Source organism: Aulonocara sp. 'chitande type north' Nkhata Bay, linkage group LG19, assembly GCF_057382095.1.
Source record: "Aulonocara sp. 'chitande type north' Nkhata Bay isolate Kocher_YH1m ecotype deep benthic linkage group LG19, A_spYH_male_GT1.1, whole genome shotgun sequence".
Taxonomy (NCBI): domain Eukaryota; kingdom Metazoa; phylum Chordata; class Actinopteri; order Cichliformes; family Cichlidae; genus Aulonocara; species Aulonocara sp. 'chitande type north' Nkhata Bay.
Window position 1 is genome coordinate 4,790,197 of NC_141362.1, and position 21,285 is coordinate 4,811,481.

A 21,285-nucleotide genomic window follows, 5' to 3' on the forward strand; every position below is an offset into this window, starting at 1 on the left:
ACCATGTAGATTTATTTAAATCCACACCAGTGTAGAGTGCCTTTGGTTTCCTTGTAAAAAGAATAGTGTCTTTGTTTTGTAATAAACAAGGCTAATTCATTGACATATAAATGAGTTATTATCAAATCTTTTATCTGTTTTGAAAGGTATCCATGTAAGATCAGTTTAGTGTTACATAGACTTGGACTAACTAATAGTTTCTTGAAGCTATTTATGACCACTGTTTAGAGTGTATTCACCATGAGGCCATCAAATAGGGTTATGGCAGAACCATTCTATGTATTTATTTGAACAATAGTATTTGCTTTTATAAGTTTCCTGCTACTTGTATAGTTCCTGCTTTAAGAAAATGTTTTAATTCACACAATTATTAAATACATAGAAAATGTATGTAATTTAATACTGCTCTGTATGTGTCTCCAATGGTGTAATGGTAAGAGAAAGGGCACAGGTTTGATTTTAGCCGGCAACATAAATCCTCTTTTGGGTTGGGTCAGGAAGAACATCTGACATCAAACGTGGAGCTACCCGCTGTGGCAACTCTTTGTATCAAGCCTTTGTGACAGGAAAGCAGTCGAAAGTAGATTTTTTACATACATTGTTCTATATAAAGCTCTAATACAGGTCGGAATCACCAGACACCCCACGATACAATATTATCACAATACCTCAGTGATGATATGATGATATTGCAATTTTGAACATTTTGTTTGGGATATACTGAGTATTGCCATAACATATATTATGATTTGTGACCTTTTTTGACTGCAAATAATTTCCTCAAAGTTGAACTTTGTTAGTATTTGTTTTTATCCAGTAAAATAAAGTTGTCTCACTTGAGTTATTTATTTATTTATTTATTTATTTATTTATTTATTTGCTGCAAAATGAGAACGTCAATAGCAACACCTGGTATAATTGTTGCTATAAGATGGATTCAGTCTGCTGTCAGTCTGGAATTGAATGGGGACAGGTTGGCAATTACATCTACTGTTTCTGATAATACAGCAGTAAACTGTGATAAATCATTGAAAATCACACCTGTTGCTGTCTACACAGACAGAAATTCATATTTAAATATTACATTTGCGCTCGATAACCTTCCTGTTCTTTTGGAATGTAACCAGAATACAACTAGCTGGCAGCCAGTTGAGTTGAGTTGAGTTGAGTCGAACTGTGTTCACTGGTAAGGACTCGTTCAGACTCATGGCAACATGTTGGCAATCTGTCTACATTTATAAACTAAACAGCAGCCATTTGCAAACTTACTGAGAGTGACTGCTGTTAGTCCAAGTAAAACTGTGACCTCTTCTTCATAGTATTCCCAAAATATTTTACTTTTATTTAATAAAATACTGATTTTGTCCCTATATCAATATAACCTTGCAATGCAGAATATCACATTACTGTCCTGTATCAATTCTTTCCTCATCCCCAGTAATGTTTAACCTTAAAAATGTAGAACAGTTCAAATAATATGTGATACTTAAAAGTAAAAACCATTCATTGAAGAGATGGGTTTTTTTGTTTGTTTTAAAGTTATAAATAGTTATTACTAAGTACAGCAGAAAGCAGATCTCTCACAGTCAGGCTGCTACAAATCACGCCCATCCAGTTGCAGCTGTGTCACCAAGCCTGTGTTATTTTAAAAAAGCTACCTTAGTTTATGTAATGGTGGACGCTTTTGTGTCTATATCTGTGAAATACCTCTGGGTTTGACCGATTGCCTTGTACTTTGGGACCAGTTAATTAAAAGCCACCATCAATCAAATTTATCACCACTGACCGTCATTGTTTCTTGCAGGCAAGCTCGGAATTGGACTTTGTTCTGTTCTTGTTATTTGTTGAGTTGGTATGTTTATCAGTACCCGAGCGCTCTCCTCGTCCCATTGGCAAAGAGTCAAACTTGTATTGCAGCGTCACTGATGCTGGATGCCTTAAGCGTGACTGTCAGAGCTCCTGATAAGAGTGGATACCAGCTGCTGATAAAGCTTGAGCGGAACAAATAAGTGGAGGTGTGAACTTGGCGTGCAGGAGAAGGGGCCAGTGAGGAATTATTGGACGCTGGTTTATTAATACAAACTGTCAATGAATGAATGTGAGTTAGTATAACCCACAGTCTATGAACTCACAGTGAAAAGAATGAAATGGTGTAGACAGGAGACAAATGTAAAGGAACAAGCGGTAAAGTGTCTCAGTAAGGTGTTAGCCTCACATGTGAACATCACCAGAACATCTTCAGACATTTTTGATCCTCAAAGATGTCTTGTCTTGATTTGGAGTGAGGCTTGCATGGTCCCAAAACATACCAACGGAATGCCTCCCACAGCAAAATCAGAGCTCAGCCCAAATGGCTGAGATTTCATTCCTAGTTTCTCCCTGTTCGTATGAATTTGTATGATTAGATGTGGTTGTTTTGAAGTTACTTGTAAGAAGATTAGATTTTAGCCACATTTTTTGTTGTTGTTGTTGTTGTTTTTTAATTTTCTTATTCTCTCATCCAAGCCCGTGTAGGGATGAACTAGGGGTGCAACGATACACAAAATTCACGGTTCGGTTCGGTTCGATACTTTGGTGTCACGGTTCGATATTTTTTCGATACAAAAAAATGTTCATGCCTTTTTAATTTTTCATTTATTAAAATTATAAATTTATATTTTAACTCAAAAGTACAGTTTTTAAATTTAACCCTAACCCTTGTGCGTGTTTTTTATTTTGACAGCGAATGCGCACCTGCGGACCACTTATGTGCAGCCCTGGTTATATAGTTCGTCATATTGCAGCCACAGAAATTATTTTGTCCATGAAACCATAAAGCTGCACTTTCTTTTTGCCTTATAGTCTGATTTGTCATAACTTCTCCGTTTTGTGGTAAGCTTTTCTTTGGCTGTCACTTCTTCACCCTGACCTGTCTTATTTGGCTCAGCAGAACTAAAATATATATATCCTGCTGCTTTTACACACGCACTCACATAAGCTCAGCGATTCTCTGCGCGATCAACCTCTCACATGTTTAAGCTTGCTGTGGGAGATTTCACTTGTCATGTTTGCATAGTAAGCTAACGATTAATAAGACGATGTCAGAGGAATTGGTGCGCAAATTATCATCACTCACAGATCAGTGCTGTCGCTCTCTATACACAGTTCGCACGATTGCAAAGTGAAAGCAAAAAAACAAGCGCAAATTCAAACGCAATTTCAATATGTCACATATTGACAGTGGCTCACAGATGCCAATGACATAATTACCCAGCTACATTTCTGAAAGAATGCAAAAGCATTGACATATATTTTTCCTTCCTACAAAAGCCCGACGGGCAGGGAAGAGATAGATTTTGGTAGCCCGACTGAAAAAAATCGCTAGCTCCAGGACGTCGGGCTAGCGATATTGCAAGCCCTGTATCTGATTGAGGAATCACTCATCTTTGGAAAAGAGAGTTTATTACAGAGAAATGTCTCTTTCCAAAATAAAAGCTATACTATCCGCTTCTTCTGGGCTATATTCTCAGCAGCATAAGGAGAATCATGTGCTAACAGCTGTCTAAATGACTCGGCTAAAGTTAGTAGCATGCTTGTTGTTTTGGTCTTTGCACTAGGATGATGTCGGCGTAAATGTGCAGTCATATTCGTTGTGTTCCCACTAGTGCTTTCAGGTTAATCTCGTTGAAATGACCTTAACGCCACAACACGGCAAATCTCCGTTAACGAGCTACCGCCGATCGCCCCGTGTGTGGGGCTAGACAGCCAACACGTTAACGAGCTAACTGCGCTAACACACTAGCTCCCACCCATGTAATTGAGCATTGCATGGCACATCCAACATACTGTTTTACTTTAGTCCATGACTCGCTTACCTTCAGGGTCATACGTCACATGAAAACCAAAATAATTCCAAACGCCAGATCTGAATGAGGGTGGGGGAGGTCCATGTGTCTTGCTAGCTTGCCCTGCGCTCTTCCTTCTGACTATGCTGTCTGTGTTGAGCGCTCAGTGGATCTGCGCTCGACAGTGCAGCCTAGGCGGAGTAGTCGAACGCAGATTCACTAAGCGCTCAACACAGACAGCATCGTCGGAAGGAAAGTTGATAAAATAAATTACAAATGTTGTATTGTTCGATACATATGCGTACCGAACCGAAAGCACTGTATCGAACAGTTCAATATCGATACGAATATCGTTGCACCCCTAGGATGAACTACAGGATGCACAACCCTTTTGAACAGACAAGTAAAAAAGACAGAATATTTAAAATTTGTGGTCCTGGTTTATTTGACATTTTTCTGTGCTTTGTTTTCTGTCCTTTCATTTGAGCTTGGTGATTGTCAAAACAAGATATCCAGTTAGTTTACATAGCTCACAGAGCACATTGTATGTTAACTGTTCATCTGCATATTAATGCAACTTCTGGGGGCTTATTGCAGATGTTTCTCTGTGTGAAACAACGAAGTTTCGATGGAGCAGCTACAAAGTTTGTTTTTCTTCACGTCAGAGTTTTCTCATCAGGTGGTTTGATAAAAGACTCACTAGCTTTTTCCCAGTAAAAATTTTAATGGTGATTTCAGGAACAGCGCTGCTGTTTTTGGATGTTAGAAACACATTTTCTTCCATGCTACCTGATTTCACCATCTCTCTCCTGCTGCTGTTGTTATTGGTGGTTTTGTTTAAATCTAGGGCTCTGTGGGCTTAATGACATCAGACTTCTTACTCACACACTGCTCCTGAATACGTTTGTATTTCAGGTCTGTTTTAGCAGCAAATGTGGATGAAACCCTCACATTTACATCATTTAACACATCGGCGCCTACTGAGATGTGCATTAAAACGAAACATCAAAGCAAAGAATTTATGCCAAGAGTTTCTTTTAAATCGAATTATTCGATGAATCGTTGCAGCCGTAAATGTCAGCATCACAGGTGTGAAATGCCTACATATAGACAACTAAGTTAAATGGGCCAGCCCAGGTCACCAATATGTGATCCAGGTTTTTGAGTCAGGATTTGACCCATTCGCGATCCAAATACTGGATCAGTGCATCAAGATAAAATGCTCCCTGGCAGACAGAGTTTCACTTGTGGATGTCAGAACTCTGATCCAGTTTGATGTTAGACAAGTCTCAATTCAAGCTATACAGTAACATAAGTGTCTAACTGTGTTCTAAAATCCTGTCTCAATCCACACACAGGCTTTTTAATCCATTATTGGTCTAATTTGCCTAATCTTCACTCTGCTTCAGATTTGTTGGCAACAAACAAATGTTTCAGTTTAGTGGCTGTGACTGTTAAAATGGAAGGACTTCCTGTTTTCTCTGTGTTATTTATTCAAATTCATAATGTACTTCATAGTGTACATTGTTAGTGTGAGAACAAAAACCTGTTGGTGTTGTTTCTTTGTGGTAATCACTTGCGTTTTGGTGACATGGATTCAGCAAGTGTGTCTCTGACGTCTTCTCAGGTTCAGTGATGTGATCTAGGGTCGTCAAAAAGAAAAAGATACTCAAATACTATTGACACTAAAAATTGCTCATGATCTTATATGCTCATTTGCAGCAATATTGATACTGACAGTGCTGTCTTCGCCTCCTCCAGATGACACACAGCCACAGTGCTGCCCTCACGAATAGCTAAGGCCGTTTTTGTGCTCGCTGCGTCGCTTGTGTCGCAAGTGTTGTGTGATTTTTATTTATTTTTTTTCTTCTTTCTTCTTCACACAGTGATGACTGATGACACAGTCTCGTGGCATGTCAGCCAGTCAAGCGCCTCTTGATTTTTGTAACTTGGTGTGTATTTGGGGGTGAAAAAAAAGCTAAAAATCGCAAATTATTAGCAATGTATTGGGATAATATTGTAATGTTTGGGTGTGATGAAACAAAGTGTTATGTTAAGTGTTAAAACCCAGATTGAAAGTGAAAAAGTTAACCAGCACCTAGACAGAAACAACAGCATAAAATACCGTCTTTGTTTGTTTGTTTACTTTTAAAAGTAGTATTGAGTATGAGATTTTTTCCTGGATGTCAGTATGGAGCTTGAAATTTTAGTATCATGACAACCCATAGTCCAATTTATGTCCTGTTTTCCTGCATAAACTGGACAGAATTGATAGATTGCGATCTACCTGCAGATGCAGCATAATTTTGTCCTTCCGCAGCTTCCCTTTTGCACTTCCCTTTTTGCATTCTGTTCTGCTCAAGCCCCACAGGGATCTGCATACCAGAACCTCCAAATGTGAAGATATGTGGCAAAGCAAGTTTGGAGTTTGTCTTTATATAGATAACCTGTTCCTAATAATTCAAATAAGCCTACAAAGAACGCTGTTGTGTAAAACAAACTGACATATGTGATAGGGCTGCCACGATTAGTCGACTATTAAAATCGTCGAAGACTAATTTAATAGTCGACGCGTCGTTTGAAGCTTTGTAAGATCCCAAAAGACGCAGGAATAAGTAGTGTAATAACGGACTGAAACAGAAGATGGCAGCACTGCATGTACAAGGATGCCAGCTGCCATGGAGAAGAAGCTGTGTCCCAGAATTCGTAGCGCGGCCCTGCTCAGTTGTCAACAATGGCAGCAGCTAGTTAGTTTTAATATTACTCATATTATTCTTTCTAGGTCACAAAATAAACATTTAACATATTTTCAGGCGAGAATGTAGCTGTGTAAACTTCAAACATCTGCTCAGTTTATCAAGACACCACATATTTTCAAAAGCGCTCCGATGTTTTATGTGGGTAACAGACGTCTCACCAGCTCGATAGCAAGCCGGGGTTCAAGGCTCACTAGAGCCGGTGAGAACACCGGACTCCCGGCAAATCGTTTTCAAGCCCACCGCTGTCTTTCGCTACTCAGGTTAAACATGTAATATAAGTCACCTAGATAACTTAAAAATGGTATTGTTTGGCTTTTTTTTTTTTTTTAGTATTTTATTTATTCCTGAGTAAATCGGTTTGGCTGAGATTAAAGTTATAGTTTTTACACAGCCTAATAAACGTCAAGCAGACAACAGATTATCAGAAGTGTGAGATGCTCGAGAATATACTCCGGTGTCCTGTTATATTTTAGATAGCAAGGAGTTTATTAAACTTCACCGAAACAATCTGCAAATGTCATTAAAATTTAATAAACTCTCATCTTGTCTTTATTTTTAGTTAGCACATACCTTAAACACGTCAAGCTGTAAGCTAATGATAGTTATATAAGAGCAGATGCTGCTGGTGCAATAAGCTGTACGTTTTACGTCCAATGGATGCATGATCTGATTAGTCGACTATTCGCAAAAATAATCGGTGACTAGTTGACTATCAAAATAATCGTTTGTGGCAGCCCTAATATGTGAGCTGTTTGCTGCCTTTGTTCTGTGGTTCTGCGACTTTGTAGAACTCAATCTGATCTTTGCTCACAAGACGTTACTAAACCCATGAGTTTTGATCACGATCAGGTCAAAGGTCGTCTTCTTTACCTGGAGAGAGAGTAGCAGTAGTTGGGGCAGGGCAATGGTAACTCCATGTTTTGATATAGAGGACAGGGCTGTAGCAGCCTGGCCTACTGGGACCTGCTCTGACAGCCTGATCCCAGCTGGACACTAAAAGTAGACAAGCCCGAAATAACTGACACATGCGCACACACACACACACAGACTGAGACCCAAATACCTGTCAGTCATAAACATGATTGAACGATCTGTGACTTTTTTTTTTTTTTTTAAACTGTAATATAATTTTTAGTTAAGTTATCATTTATGTTAGAAGAGGCAGGATTGAAGAGTTCCTCTGGTCTTTGACCTGTTCTTGTTTCTCAAAACATTCAGTGAGGATATTTCTGGATCCTGTGGATGTTTTTGTCATTCTCCACAACTTTAAAAGGTTGAGATCTTTTTGGGTTCTGCTTAAAAGTCTTAAAGACAGGTTGTCAGTAAGTGTTCTCACAAAGGAAACAAGTACAAATCTGTGTCTCTCAGTCATACAGTTGTTCAGAAGAATTGCACCGATGCCCCCAACCCCCATGTTCAGACCAGTCTTATCTGTCAGTGTGGCAAATCTGGGTCAATGAGCTCATTTCACACACACGCACACACCTTTGTCATCATCACCCCAGTACTCTGACTTCACCTTGGTCTCTAAGGAGCGTTTGATTCATGCACACCAGGTGCACTGGTTGGAAGGGGTTTTGTGACCTGTACACATCCAGTGAACTGGCCTTGAGGAGCAGCCTTTCTCAGATTAATGTGATCAACAACAAAGACAAACTGCAGGATATTTTCTAATTAGTCTGAAGTCTCTCTGTAAAAATACAAGCAGTGTGAGGGTAATCCTACCTACAACTATGACTGTGGACGTTTCAACAAAAGAAAAAAAAAATCAGAATCAAAGTCTTATCCAGTTCTGTTCCAGCAAGGAACAATTGCTGGATTTGATAAAATATTGAATTTGTTATTTGGTTAAGTCTATATAGCATTAATTATGAGTATAAGAAGTTAAACCAGTACCGTTTACAAATATGGCAAGGGTAATTGCACAAAAATGGTACAATATGAAATTAGTAGACAGGTCAGTTTTTATATATACTTTCCTTCCAGCATTGTTGTTCTGATTTTTAATTTTTAAAAATGTTTTAGATATCCAATAGAACAGTTTGGCTTATGAAAGTGGTTAAAAATTTCTGCCTAATCAGCTTACGGTTGCAGCAGCAAACATAGCAGTAATAATTTGTCCATTGATACATTGTGCTTACGTAGACATGATTCTAACCCAGACTGGGGGGGGGGGGGGGGGTGTGTGTGTGTGTGTGTGTGTGTGTGTGTGTGTGTTTTCACATTTAAACATTACATCTCAATTTCATAAACCTGGATTCGCTTTTATCTTAACCTTAACCTTCCAGCAGTCATTGCTACACCATACGGACAAAAGGGGCACCTACACAATGCATATTTATATACAGGAGCTGCTCTGCTATGGAAAGCCATGCTATAAAGCTCTGGGCACACAGATTTTGTGCTGATGTTAATGACAGAGGAAGTTTAGAACTCTGCAGTTAGTGAGTCATCAGAGCTCTGATTAATTTTATGCTCTGTGTGCCTGTGCTGTCACACCTTCTTGGCTGAGTTGCTGTAGTTTCTAAATGTTTGCAGCTTGTATGTTGCCACTTACAGATGATTGTGAAATTTCTTCCCTACTAGATGTTTCACAAACTGATTTGTTGTAGTGATGGCATGCAAATTTGATAAGCTCTTTAGAATTACATTCTTTCCTGAATATTTTTAAAAGCAGACTGCATGACTAGGGGCTTTTATACACCTGTGGCAATGGATTAAAAACACCTGAAATCAAAGATTAAGAAAGAGTGGTTCAATCTTGTATAGTGTTGTAAAGATTCTTATTCTATTTACCATTTTTCTCACTCTCCCTCGCCTCACCAGACTTACCTCTTTTGCTTTCTCACCACTGATTGACTCTGGAGTTTGTCCCTTAATTGAACTCACGTGGCACACATAATATAAGGACTGAACTCACTTTAAGCTCCCTCTTTTCACTCCCACATTCGGTGGCAGCTGAGGTGAGTTTGATTTGTTCTTCTAAATTTAAAACTTTATTCTTAAGTTAGTGACTTACAGTCGAACCTTGTTTACTCTTTCAGAGTTTAGCAGTCCACATGTGTCTTCCTTTAAATTATCACCAATTACACTGAAATAAACTCAGATATATGGCAACTAATTGATGGCTGTTTTCTTTGCATTCTGCCCGGATGAGGCCATGGTGATAACAATTTCCACCTTCCTTTGAAAAACCACCTAATTAACATATAGTGTATATGTGAAGCTGTGCAGTGAACACACTGTGACAGTCTGCCTTAAAAAAGAAAATAAGAGCAATTATATTTACACATGCCAAGTGCTGACACTCACTGTCCAAACATGTGGTCTGTGGAGCTCAAATGCGAGCCCAGTGTTGTTGTATCTCCCCAATTATAAATCAAGTGCAGGACTCGAGGCACTTAAATTAGACAAAACACTGCTGCAGAGTTTTCTTTTGGCGGTGTTTTGGCTTGAAATTTTGTCTCTCTGACCCATAAACAAAATGACAGACAGCAAAGAAGCGGTAGCACAGCAGAAAGTGAACCAAGGTGAAGTGAAAGATGGTTAAACTTGTTTTTTTCAAGTGCAGTCAGAGCCTTTGTGTCTAAAAACAAAATAAGCCTTTTTAAAGAAAAACCTGTTCAACGGGCTTAAACTTTTGTTTATTGTATTATATGATTTATTTATTCACTCCACATTTTATGTGGAGTGAATAAATAAAAGTATATTTGCGTTGGGCCCTAGAGACAAAGCACGTACGAACTCCAAAACACGTGCAAACCCCGAAGCACGTCCAAAACACAACAGAAGTGCTCCAGGATGCTAGGAGCAGTGTTGAGCTTTTGTTACCTAGTGGCTACACAAGCCAGGAAGTACCAACGACCACGTAAATTAACTTTTTTTTTTAAAAATTATTTGAATATATATGAGTGCTTGTGTATAAATACACAAACAATACACATATGCTTTCAATTGTGTAATTTAAGTGAACTAGGTAGCTCTGTTTTGGAAGTTCAGTTAATGCTAGAAATGTGTTTTGGAATTTGTACGTGGTTTTTGGAGTTTGTACGTGCTTTGTCTGTAGGGGCCATCGCAGGGCTGTGCGATATGACCAAAATCTCATATCCCGATATAAGAATTTTATCGTCCCGATAACGATATAAATCACAAAAATGTAACATTTTCTGTAAATTCTGTGAATCTCAGGCAGCTCGACTTGCGGGAAGTGTTTCCAGCTGTGCGTCATGTAGCTGGAGTTGAGTGTTTTAACAGATACATGAAACGATACATTTTTAGACATAAGTTGTAACGGCCGCCGTTTTCTTTGTATTTATTACACAGCGTGCTGCGGGGAAAAGCCTGTTCTAACGTTTGAGTCTAAGGTTTATTTTTTAGCACCTGGCGGCTCTTTTTTACTTCTCATCTGTAAATAATCTGCTCTTTCACGTGATTCAGTTTATTTTGAAAAGTCTCAACAGGATCTTGAGCTTTATTGTGAAAGGTTTATGTGGAACATAAACAAGCGGACACGCGATGGTGTTACCGTCGTTGTTGCTAACGACAACGCATAAAGACAGGCGCTTGTCTGTCCGTAGTGTGGTTATATTGAATATAAGAGAAAGAGAGAACTTTAAGAAATGAATATAGCCACTACAGTGACCATCAAAACGGTGAAAAAATATTGCTGTAAACAGTTTATTTTGCGACACCACGAAACAAACGATAGCGTAAAATGAAACGATAGACGTTTTTATATCGTCATCCGATATATATCGTTATATCGAACAGCCCTAGGCCACCGTTTTTTTTTGTTTTTTTTTTAAAACCACGTGGTTTTTTTTGTTTGTTTTTTTTGTTTTTACATTAGTAATTCCTTTTGTGCATAATTTTATATTGTTGTTAATAATAAATTAATTAAAGCAACAAAACAACCTGAAGAGCCGGTTGGCAGCCGAAAGAGCCGGTTCTCTGAAAAGAGCCAGAAATCCCATCACTAGTTGACAAGTAGTCCTGAAGAGTGAAAATGGATGATACAAGCAGTCTGTCTTATGCTCTTTAACATGCCAAAAGCTGAAGTGAAACTGAGCGTTAAAAACAATGAAAAGTGTCCACCATAACCAGTGTCTGCACTTTTCATACCGTGTTTTATGATCTTTAGGGTTTCTTTTTCCTCATTTCATCCAGTCAGGGTGAACTCTGCTGTCGCTTTTTCCAACATTATAGTTTGGGATTTTCAGAGGACTGCATGGGAACAAGTTTGCCGGGACTGAAAAACCCCTTTTGGTAGTTCCCTACAGGCAAATACATATGTAAATGGAAATAAATGTACTAGCATAAATTAAGCAGAAGGCAGCGACACACTTCTCCTATTTCAGAGTTCACCAGGAACAGAAGAAGCACACTGTGCCGTTCTTGTAACGCTGCGTGCATGCATTCACAGCTTATACCATCTAACACACTCTCACGCACATATTCTGGTATGTCAGAGTGATCTCGGGGGTTGCCGTGGAGCTGTGGCTGTCAGTCATAGAGCTGGCCAATCATAGCGAGGCTGAAATAGTGTGGTTTGTTATGTAATCTTCTTTCTCACATCCCAGTTTACCCCTGACCACTCTCTCCTTCCCACTCTGGCTGTCTCTTTCAATCTGGGGGAGGACCTTTGGTTTTCCTGTTACCAGGCCATGTCAATATGGGCACGCTGGCAGAGAACACTGTGTATAAATGGCTCTTGGGACCTATTAGTGTTGGGTTTCAAGAGCAGCTGCTGGACTGACTGACAGACAGGTGTGGTTAGTGAGACAGGAAGCATTGCTTTCTGACAGGTGAGAGGACTTCACTGGTCAAAAAGAGTCCAGAGTCTAGTAATTCCAATTGATCATCATCTTTCTTTCTTGTCTTTGAGTTTCCACGCAAAACAAAAGAAATATTCTAATATGTGGGTAAATTTGCAGTACAGTGCGGGTTTATGGTCAGATTATGAATCATCACTGAAATTCCATTAAAGAAGAGATTTTTATTACGTACTGACATGTTTCATCCTGTAATTAAAGGTTTTTAAACATTTTAAATGAATAATTATACTGTAAACTGAACTCCTCATTAATGCTTTGTTTGTATGTTTCTCCAGGCGAGGATAGCCTTCTTGCAGGGGGAGAGGAAGGGCCAGGAAAACCTGAAGCATGACCTGGTTAGAAGAATAAAAATGTTAGAATATGCATTAAAGCAGGAAAGGTAAGACACAGAATCTTCATAATATATTAGAGGGTCTCTTTACCTTACAATATAACATGTCTTGAGGTGAATTGTGTTGTTGTTAACTGGTGCTGTGTAAATAAAATTCAGTTGAATTGTTGGTGATCCGTAGGGGTTAAACTGGACTTCACACTGAAGGCTACCAACTATAACTTTAGATCACTGCTGATCTTTAAAAAAAAATCCCGTTAGATCTTTAATTTCCTTATTTTCAGTGCCATGAAAAAATATTTGCTGCCTTTTTTATTTCTTAGTGAGTTTTTTTTCCTCGTTTGTCAAACTTAAATGTTTCAGAAGATCAAACAAATTGTTATACCAGACAAAGATAATCCAAGTATGTACAATATACAGTTTTGTCACAAAGTTGACCTGTTTGAAAAAGTATTTGCCTCCCTTGTTAAATCATAAAGTAACAGAGATTAACCGCATTTTTTGGAAATCTGCGTTTGATTTCACTAGCCACATCCAGGCTCCAAGAGGGCAACAACACTCCTGCAGGAAGCTGCTAAAGAACCCAGAACAACTCCAGGTCTTACTTGCCACAGTTAAAATCAGTGTCCAGGTTTCAGTAATAAAAAAGAGACTGGGTAAAAATTGCACCCATAGAAGAGTTCCAAGGAGAAAACCACTGCTGGCCAAAAAGAACACAAAGGCTCGTCTCACATGTGCGAAAAGCATCTTGATGATTCTCAAGACTTTTGGGAAAATACTCTGTGGACTGATGAGACAAAATTTGAACTTTTTTGAAGGTTTGTGTCCTGTTACATCTGCTGTAAAACTCACGCAGCATGTCATAAATCATCAACAGTCAAACATGGTAGTGTGATTGTCTGAGGCTGCTTTACTGCTTCAGAATCATGAAAAGTGCTCTGTACCAGAAAATCCTGGTTTCCAGCCATCAATTCATCCCACTTGGCTTATGCGATGATCCAAAAACACACACGCAAGCCCACCTCTGAATGACTTTATAAAAACAAGAAAACAAACAAACCCATAAATAAAATCAAAGTTTTTGAGCGGACTACTCCGGATTTAAATCTGATTTGCTAAATAAGTCATTCATGCTAGAAAACCCTCCAATGTGACTGAATTTAAACAACTCTGCTAAAAAATAGTGGACCAAAATTCCTCCACAGTGGGAAGGATCCATTGCCAGTTTTTGCTGCTAAGGGTTGCACAACCAATTATTAGGGTTTTTTCTTTTTTAAATATATAATTTTTTGCCTTTTAACTGGCTTTATTGGATAGAAACAGCAAACATCGACAGGAAAGTGGAGGGAAAGAGAGAGGGAAAGACATGCGGCAAAGGGGAACAGGTCGGACTTGAACCTGGGCCGGCCACTTTCAGCCATGCGGCATATGGTCGCCTGCTCATCTGACTGAGCTAAACTGGCGCCCAACCCGTTGTTAGAGGACTACCGTATTTATGGGACCATAAGGCGCACTGTCGACAAACGGGTCTGTGTTCATACATAAGGCGCACCGCATTATAAAGCGCATTTAACTAAACAAATCAGTCAGAAAAGTCAAACTTTACTCAACTCATTCCGCTTGCTTCCTCCACTTCCATACCATTAATTCATTAATGTTGAATTCTCTGGTAGCTGCTCTATAAACGCTGGAACAACAGTATATGTTATTCCAGTGTTTTTCTAATTTTTGCTATGTAACTTTGCACTGTCCACTTTCTGCTGTAACAAATTTCCCACGTGTGAGACTAATAAAGGTTATCTTATCTTACATTAATGACTAACCTCATATTGTGGCTGGACTATCTCAGTTGTTCTCTCCTACTGAAGTTTGGTCCGTTTACAGCACTTTTCCAGACGATTGCATTTGTCAAAAAAAGTGGAAAAAGGTTAGCGTTCATTCTCCAGGTTCAGTTTTATGCTTTGGTATGCTAACATAGCGGTGTCGCTAGCGATCACTAGCACAGCATTATATACCATCTAGCCCAACTTCAGTAATCCTACAAACATCACTATTGTGTAGCTTTCTCTCTACATTCATGTTGGAAGTGATAGCAGAGCTGTACGTTTTATTTTTTTCCAGAAATCTCTCAGTCAGAACATGATATACCATGTTAAGGTAACTAGCAAAACCAACGAGCTAACTATCTACTAACTTCCTGCTAACTTCTAACTCCGTTTAATTTAATAAATTCTGTTTTCATGGATGCCTGGATGTTTAACTTAATTGATACACCTGGTAAAGCAGCAACACTGATCATTTTATTAAAGATGAAAGAATTTACACAGTGTTTGTTTGGGACCTGACATGGACGGAGTTTTGGACCCAGATTACTATGAGCCGCAAGGCTCCTGACTACGGTAGCCATAACGCTCAGACAATTCATCAAGCGGTGCAGCTTCGTAGCTTAGCAAAGTCCTACTAAAACATTTTTTGACAGATTTTTGAGCGCCGTGTACCACATAAAATCCGCTCGAGGTCAGTGTAGCAATGGGAATTGCATTTACCTGTGTGTTCCGCCCGGAGTCTTGAGAGTGTAACACCGGAAGGTGAGAAGCAGAGACTCCGGGTGGAACACACAGGTAAATGCAATTCCCATTGCTACAGTCAGTAAACACAGCCAGAATTCATAGATAAGGCGCACCAGATTATAAGACGCACTGCCGATTTTTGAGAAAATTAAAGGATGTTAAGTGCGCCTTATAGTGCGGGAAATACGGTATTCATTTTTCCACATAGGGCCCGGTAGGTTTGGATAACTTTTTCAGTAAAATCATCATCTAAAACGGTGTTTTGTTTTTTGTACGAGGGCTGTCTAATATCAAAATTTGTTCAACAATCTGAAACTTGTGACAAACATGCAAAAAAAAACCAACAAAGAAGTCAAGAAAGGAGCAAATACTTTTATTTCACTGTGCTGAGTCTTTCACTTCAGTTTGCAGAAGGCTAATTCATTCACAGTCATTGGCATGCTTGGATAGCTTGTCAGGGTTATGTTGTGATGGATTAGAAGTTTGTCTTTGGGTGTGTCGTCTCAGTGTCTGCCACTTGCTTATTTTCCAAGCAGCACAGGTACTCTGAAATATAGAGCACAGAAGTTAATATACCAAATAACCTGGACTAGTGTATTAAAGGGATATGTTTAATTTGTTTGAATACAAAGTTAATTAGCTTTCTATAGTTCTGCTTCAGACTGCTGTTAAATTACTGCTTCGTTCTGTGATTCTTGGGTTGCTTTTGTGCACTAGTGATGTAATAGATTATTTGTATACTTCAGATTCTTTCTGTTTCACTGATAAAGAATCTGCCAAAGCCTTCTTTTAGTTTCATCTGTTTAAGCCATTTACATTTTCACTTTTGCTATGGTGGAAATCTGTTTCCCTTCTCTTAGACCACACACTTTGAGCTTTTTTCACTGTTTTGGGGGTGACAGAAAATATGCATTAAAAATATGTTATGTTAATTTTAATTTTTAACCATGTCAATTGATTGGTTGATGATTAGTTTCTCTTTTTTCCATTTTCAGAGCAAAATACCACAAGTTAAAATATGGAACAGAGCTAAACCAAGGAGAAATGAAGATGCCAAGTTTTGAATCAGGTATGATGTCATACTCCCCTCCACTAATCTCTCATTGTACACATGCTTTATATTCAGTGTGGCCTTTTGTAGACTGCATATAAAAGATGTAGGTTCTTAGCCCCTGGGCAGCATGGTGGTGCAACGATTAGCACTGTCGCCTCACAGCAAGAAACTCCTGCGTTCAAATCAGTCACCTGGTCAGGGTCTTTGTGTTTGGAGTTTTCATGCTGTATCTGCATGGGTTCTCGCTGGGTACTCGGGCTTCTTCCCACAGTTTAAAGACATGCAGTTAGTGGGGTTTTGTAATAAACCGGAAACACATGAGCATTAAACACTGTGATGTAAATCCCTCATCATACGCAGTTCTTTAAATTGTTAATTGGAATTGGATAAGCACAAGAAGATGGATTGATTGATGGACTCCTGACCTTTCTTCTTAGACTTGAACTAACTCACAGCTTTAAATACAACTGATGAAAGCCATCTCTGTTTTGTGTCCAGCAGGCAGTGCTGTATAAATCACTGTTTCTGTTTTTGTCCTTAGACACCAAAGATTCAGAGGTCTCTGCTGTTCATGCCAACAGTCAGCTCACCTGGAAACAAGGAAGACAGCTGCTCAGACAGTAAGAACATTTGAGCACTTGTATTTGCAGTGGAAGCAAAATGCTGAAATAATTTTTTGAATTAATTTGTTAACAAAAATCAGTATTTGACCAAATGATGTGTAGTTTACAGTGTGTGTTTGTTTGGCGGTCAGGTACCTACAGGAAGTCGGATACACAGACACCATCCTGGACGTTCGTACTCAGAGGGTTCGCTCTCTGCTTGGCCTGTCGGGCTCAGAGCAGAATGGATCTGTGGAGAACAAGAACCTGCAGCACCTGATCAATGGGACCGAGCGCCGCAAGGACAAAAGGTACAGACACACGCACAGCTGTTCACATGCAGTACTAGCCAGTACTTTACTGATTTCAGCTTTTGTGAAAACCGCTCCAGTAACAAAAAACATAAAACAGCAAAACAAACACAAATTGGTAGTTCCTTTGTAACAAACTGCTTACTTGCCTATCTATAATAAGTTAATTCAGCATCAAGCTTCATTTCTTTGCTCTCAAGGCTTGATTTTGTTTCATGCCCCACTGTAAAACATGGATTCTCACTGTCCACTGTTGTGTTTACCATCTCAACATGAGCAGCACCACATCCCCTTCCTCTCATGCTGGTCAGTGTGTCTGTGTTTATATTATTCTAGCTACATCTGAATCTAACATTTGCCTTAAGTTATTATAACCATGACCTAGCCTTTGCCTAAGATAGTGGGCCCGAACCCAAACCTAACCTAATATCGCTTTCACATGAAAAGGAGCCAAGTCTCCCCAGTGTGACATCTCCCACCACACTGACAGTGCAAGCACAAACACAACCCAGCAGACAACTTAAGTGTAACAACATTGGTGTTTATATCCAGGAGTCCAGGTGATGTTCTGGAGACTTTTAACTTTCTGGAAAACACAGAAGACAGCGATGAAGACGATGATGAGGAGGGGGACCTGATGGATGACATCACCACTGACAAACATCACAGAGCCAAGAAACATAAGACCAAGGTAAACAGAGAGCAGGCAGCCCCTTTTAAATCACCACTGTTGTTCTTTTCCCCTGTACCTCCTTCCTTTACTCTGCCGTCCTTCAACACCTCTTCCTTAATTCTTAACTTGTGTTTTGTTTTTTGTTTTTTCTCTCTCTTTCCTCTCCTGCTATTTCAGGTGGGAAACGAGGGCTTAGCGTCAGAGGATGATGCCGACACAGAGGAGGCTCTAAAGGAGTTTGACTTCTTGGTGACGGCTGAGGATGGAGAAGGGGCGGGTGAGGCTCGGAGCTCCGGAGACGGGACAGAGTGGGGTAAGAGATGTACATGAATCCCACTGATTGTAAATATATGAAGGCTGTGTCCTTTGCTCTGTCTGTTGAATGATATTCACCTTAAATAAACAAATGCAAATTGTAAATTATTGATGATTATTTTTCCAATTAATGAATTGTGTGGCTGTAAAATCATTATGACAACAGCTAATGAATATAATCTTGTAATGGAGAGGTACAGTGTGTTTATTAAAGCCTCTCACTCTTCAGCGGAGCCTCTACCATTTCCTACTGGCGGGGGGAAGTCCTTCTTACTTGGGGGGTCAGATGATGTGTTGGAGAGCGTGCTGGGACTGGGTGACCTTGCCGACCTCACAGTCACCAACGATGAAACAGACTATGGCTATGATGTAAGGAAAAAAAAAAACTAAGCTGCAGTTTAAAACTCAAACATTCTTTAGAAATTGCCCTAACAATGACATCTTCTTTTCCTCAGCTGCCGTCCAGTAAGGAGTCTTCGTTCAGGAAGACATGGAACCCCAAGTACACGCTAAGGAGCCACTTCGATGGTGTCCGAGCACTGGACTTTCACCCCGTTGAGCCCTGCCTGGTCACCGTGTCCGAGGATCACACCCTTAAACTGTGGAACCTCACCAAGACTGTCCCTGCCAAAAAGTAGAGTAACACCAGATGTACACATAAACCTCCAAGCAGAACTACCAGAATAATCAAAAGACTCTGGCATAAATTACACCAAAATATATAGTCTGAGGAGCTTGGAAAGAAAAGCTTCTTCAGTTCTGAACTGAAGAAGCTTCTCGGATGAGAGGTGAAACGTTTTCAAAGAAACCTAAAGAAGTCCAGACTCTTTTCTTTTCAAGCTCCTTAGACTACAATGACCTGGATGACTTTGTTTATGTAAAATAAGACATTGCCTTTACTTAAATAGCCAGCACCTGAACACCTTAGTCTTTGCTGCTGTGATCCCAATGGGACCTTCTCTAGTTACAGCATGATTATGCTTGTTTCTCTTAGCTGAACAGTTCTTGCCATGACTGGGATTACTGCAATAGTTAAATAAGGCTGTTTGCTCTATACCAGCATTACATTAACACAACCTAAGTGATGGTCTTGTATTGAAGAAAGAATTTCCAGTGATTAACTTGTTGCAACGGTTGCTTCTGGAAACCATTTGCAGTGGAGACCTCAGAGCTGGTTGAAATACTGGCAACATTGCAAAGCTGTGATCAAAGCAAAAATCATTTTCTAAAGGGTATCCTAAATTTTAAAAAAAGAAAGAAGAAAAAGTTCAGTCGGTTGAGAAAAGAACGCTCAGCATGGACAGTATTTCCTCATCACATAGAAAAGCTTTTATTCACTCTGCTTCAGAGGAAAATCCTCTCCTTACAAACCTGGCAGATCCTTTCAGTATTAGCATCTCATTTTCTCCTCATCACTGCGTTTCCATGGCACTATTCTGATCAAACTCACACCACAAGCTTCTGATGTGTCAGTGTCTTACAAATAATCCCTTTAAATAATACCCCTCAGGACTTACTGTCGTACAGTGAAAAACAGTCACTGCTGCCTGTAACAGAGTTGAAGAAGAGTCTGTTTGATGATGAAGTAACAATCTGCTTGTTTATTTCACTGTTGTTGTTGTTTGTTTTTTCCAGAAGTGCCTCTTTCGATGTGGAACCGATCTACACATTCAGAGCCCATGTGTATGTATCCAAACACACACAGTGTGTCTAAGGCTCTATTTGACTTGATGGTTGAGGTTCCATGGTGTTTTTAACTTTTTCAAGTTACATCAGATTTCTTCACGTTTTAAGTGACACAAGTAATATTTAAAAAAAGTGAGTTGTTTTTTTGTTTTTTTTTTAAAGGTAATTTCAGACCTGTGGTGAACTGCTGTTGGCAGGAAGACAGAAATGATGCTTTTTAGTGGCAGCAGCTATGAATAAATGAGCATTAGTAGTGATTAAGACTGACAGGCACCCTGTAGCTACAGCATGAGAATAATCTCAGCAGCAGGAAATATGTCTGAGAAAATGTAAGTCAAACACCAGGAAAAAATTGTTATAAAGTAACAGAAAAGTGTTTAAAAAAATCTGGAAAATTTAATGGACCAAATTGCCAGATAATAGTAGAATTAAAAATAACTAAAATGCAAATAAAACACTAAATCAAAATAAAAACTGTATTAAAATATGTCTGAAAAGTTGTTTTGTTTTTTTTAATATTTAAAAAAAAAAAGAATTTGATTAAAATATCAGAAAATGTCTTTAACAAACTAAAAACTATCAGTATCATGTTTGGACAAACTAGATTTATAGAACATTTTTGGTATATTATAGTTATAAAGGTCTTTTCACTGCTCATGTCTAAACTTGCTAGATGTTGATCTCACTCACACTCTTTGTGAGTGTAAGTGAGAGATCTCAGTAACCAGCAGGATTAAATGACTGTCGAGGTTACGTGTTTGCACTTGACATCATCCGTAAATATATGTATTTTATCAAACCTCTGGTGATGATGCTCTTTTCTGTCTTCAGTGGACCAGTGTTGTCATTGGCGATGACCTCCAGTGGTGAACAGTGTTTTAGTGGTGGTCTTGACGCAACCATCCAGTGGTGGAACATCCCCAGCTCAAATGTTGATCCCTACGACACTTATGGTACACACTATTTCACTAAGTGAAAGGGAAAAGGTTTAAGTAGTAGTGAGCCCTGCTATAGTTTCGAGTGGCGCTAACAAAAAGAGGAGAGGCCAAGCTGAAGATGGCAGAGACGGCTCAGGTTGGGCAGATATGAAAAGTTAGAGCGACAAGGTTGAGATGTTTGGGCATGCACAGAGGAGAGGCAGCGGATATATTGGACAAAAGACGTTGAAAATGAAGCTGCTAGGCAGGAGGAAATGGGACCACAGAGAAGATTCATGCTGAGTGTGGACATGCAGAGGGCTGGTGTAGCAGAAGGGTATACTAATAATGGGGAGATGATCCACTGTGGCGACTTGTTATGGTAACAGCCAAAAGAAAAACAAGTAAA

General features: G+C 39.3%; 1 protein-coding gene across 2 annotated transcripts in view; it reads left to right on the forward strand.

Moving 5' to 3' along the window:
* The window catches only part of strn3 (striatin, calmodulin binding protein 3), a 32,927-nt gene that overhangs the window by 1,635 nt on the left and 10,007 nt on the right, over positions 1-21,285 (forward strand). The window contains exons 2-11 of one of the 2 annotated variants that reach the window (XM_086274027.1): positions 12,693-12,796; positions 16,314-16,387; positions 16,914-16,992; positions 17,127-17,285; positions 17,838-17,976; positions 18,136-18,271; positions 18,503-18,642; positions 18,729-18,907; positions 19,909-19,956; positions 20,791-20,912. In XM_086274027.1, the coding sequence (XP_086130153.1) occupies positions 12,693-12,796; positions 16,314-16,387; positions 16,914-16,992; positions 17,127-17,285; positions 17,838-17,976; positions 18,136-18,271; positions 18,503-18,642; positions 18,729-18,907; positions 19,909-19,956; positions 20,791-20,912 (1,180 nt within the window). Of the gene's footprint in view, positions 1-12,692; positions 12,797-16,313; positions 16,388-16,913; positions 16,993-17,126; positions 17,286-17,837; positions 18,272-18,502; positions 18,643-18,728; positions 18,908-19,908; positions 19,957-20,790; positions 20,913-21,285 lie in introns of both variants that reach the window. The other variant, XM_086274026.1, reaches the window with a different exon arrangement.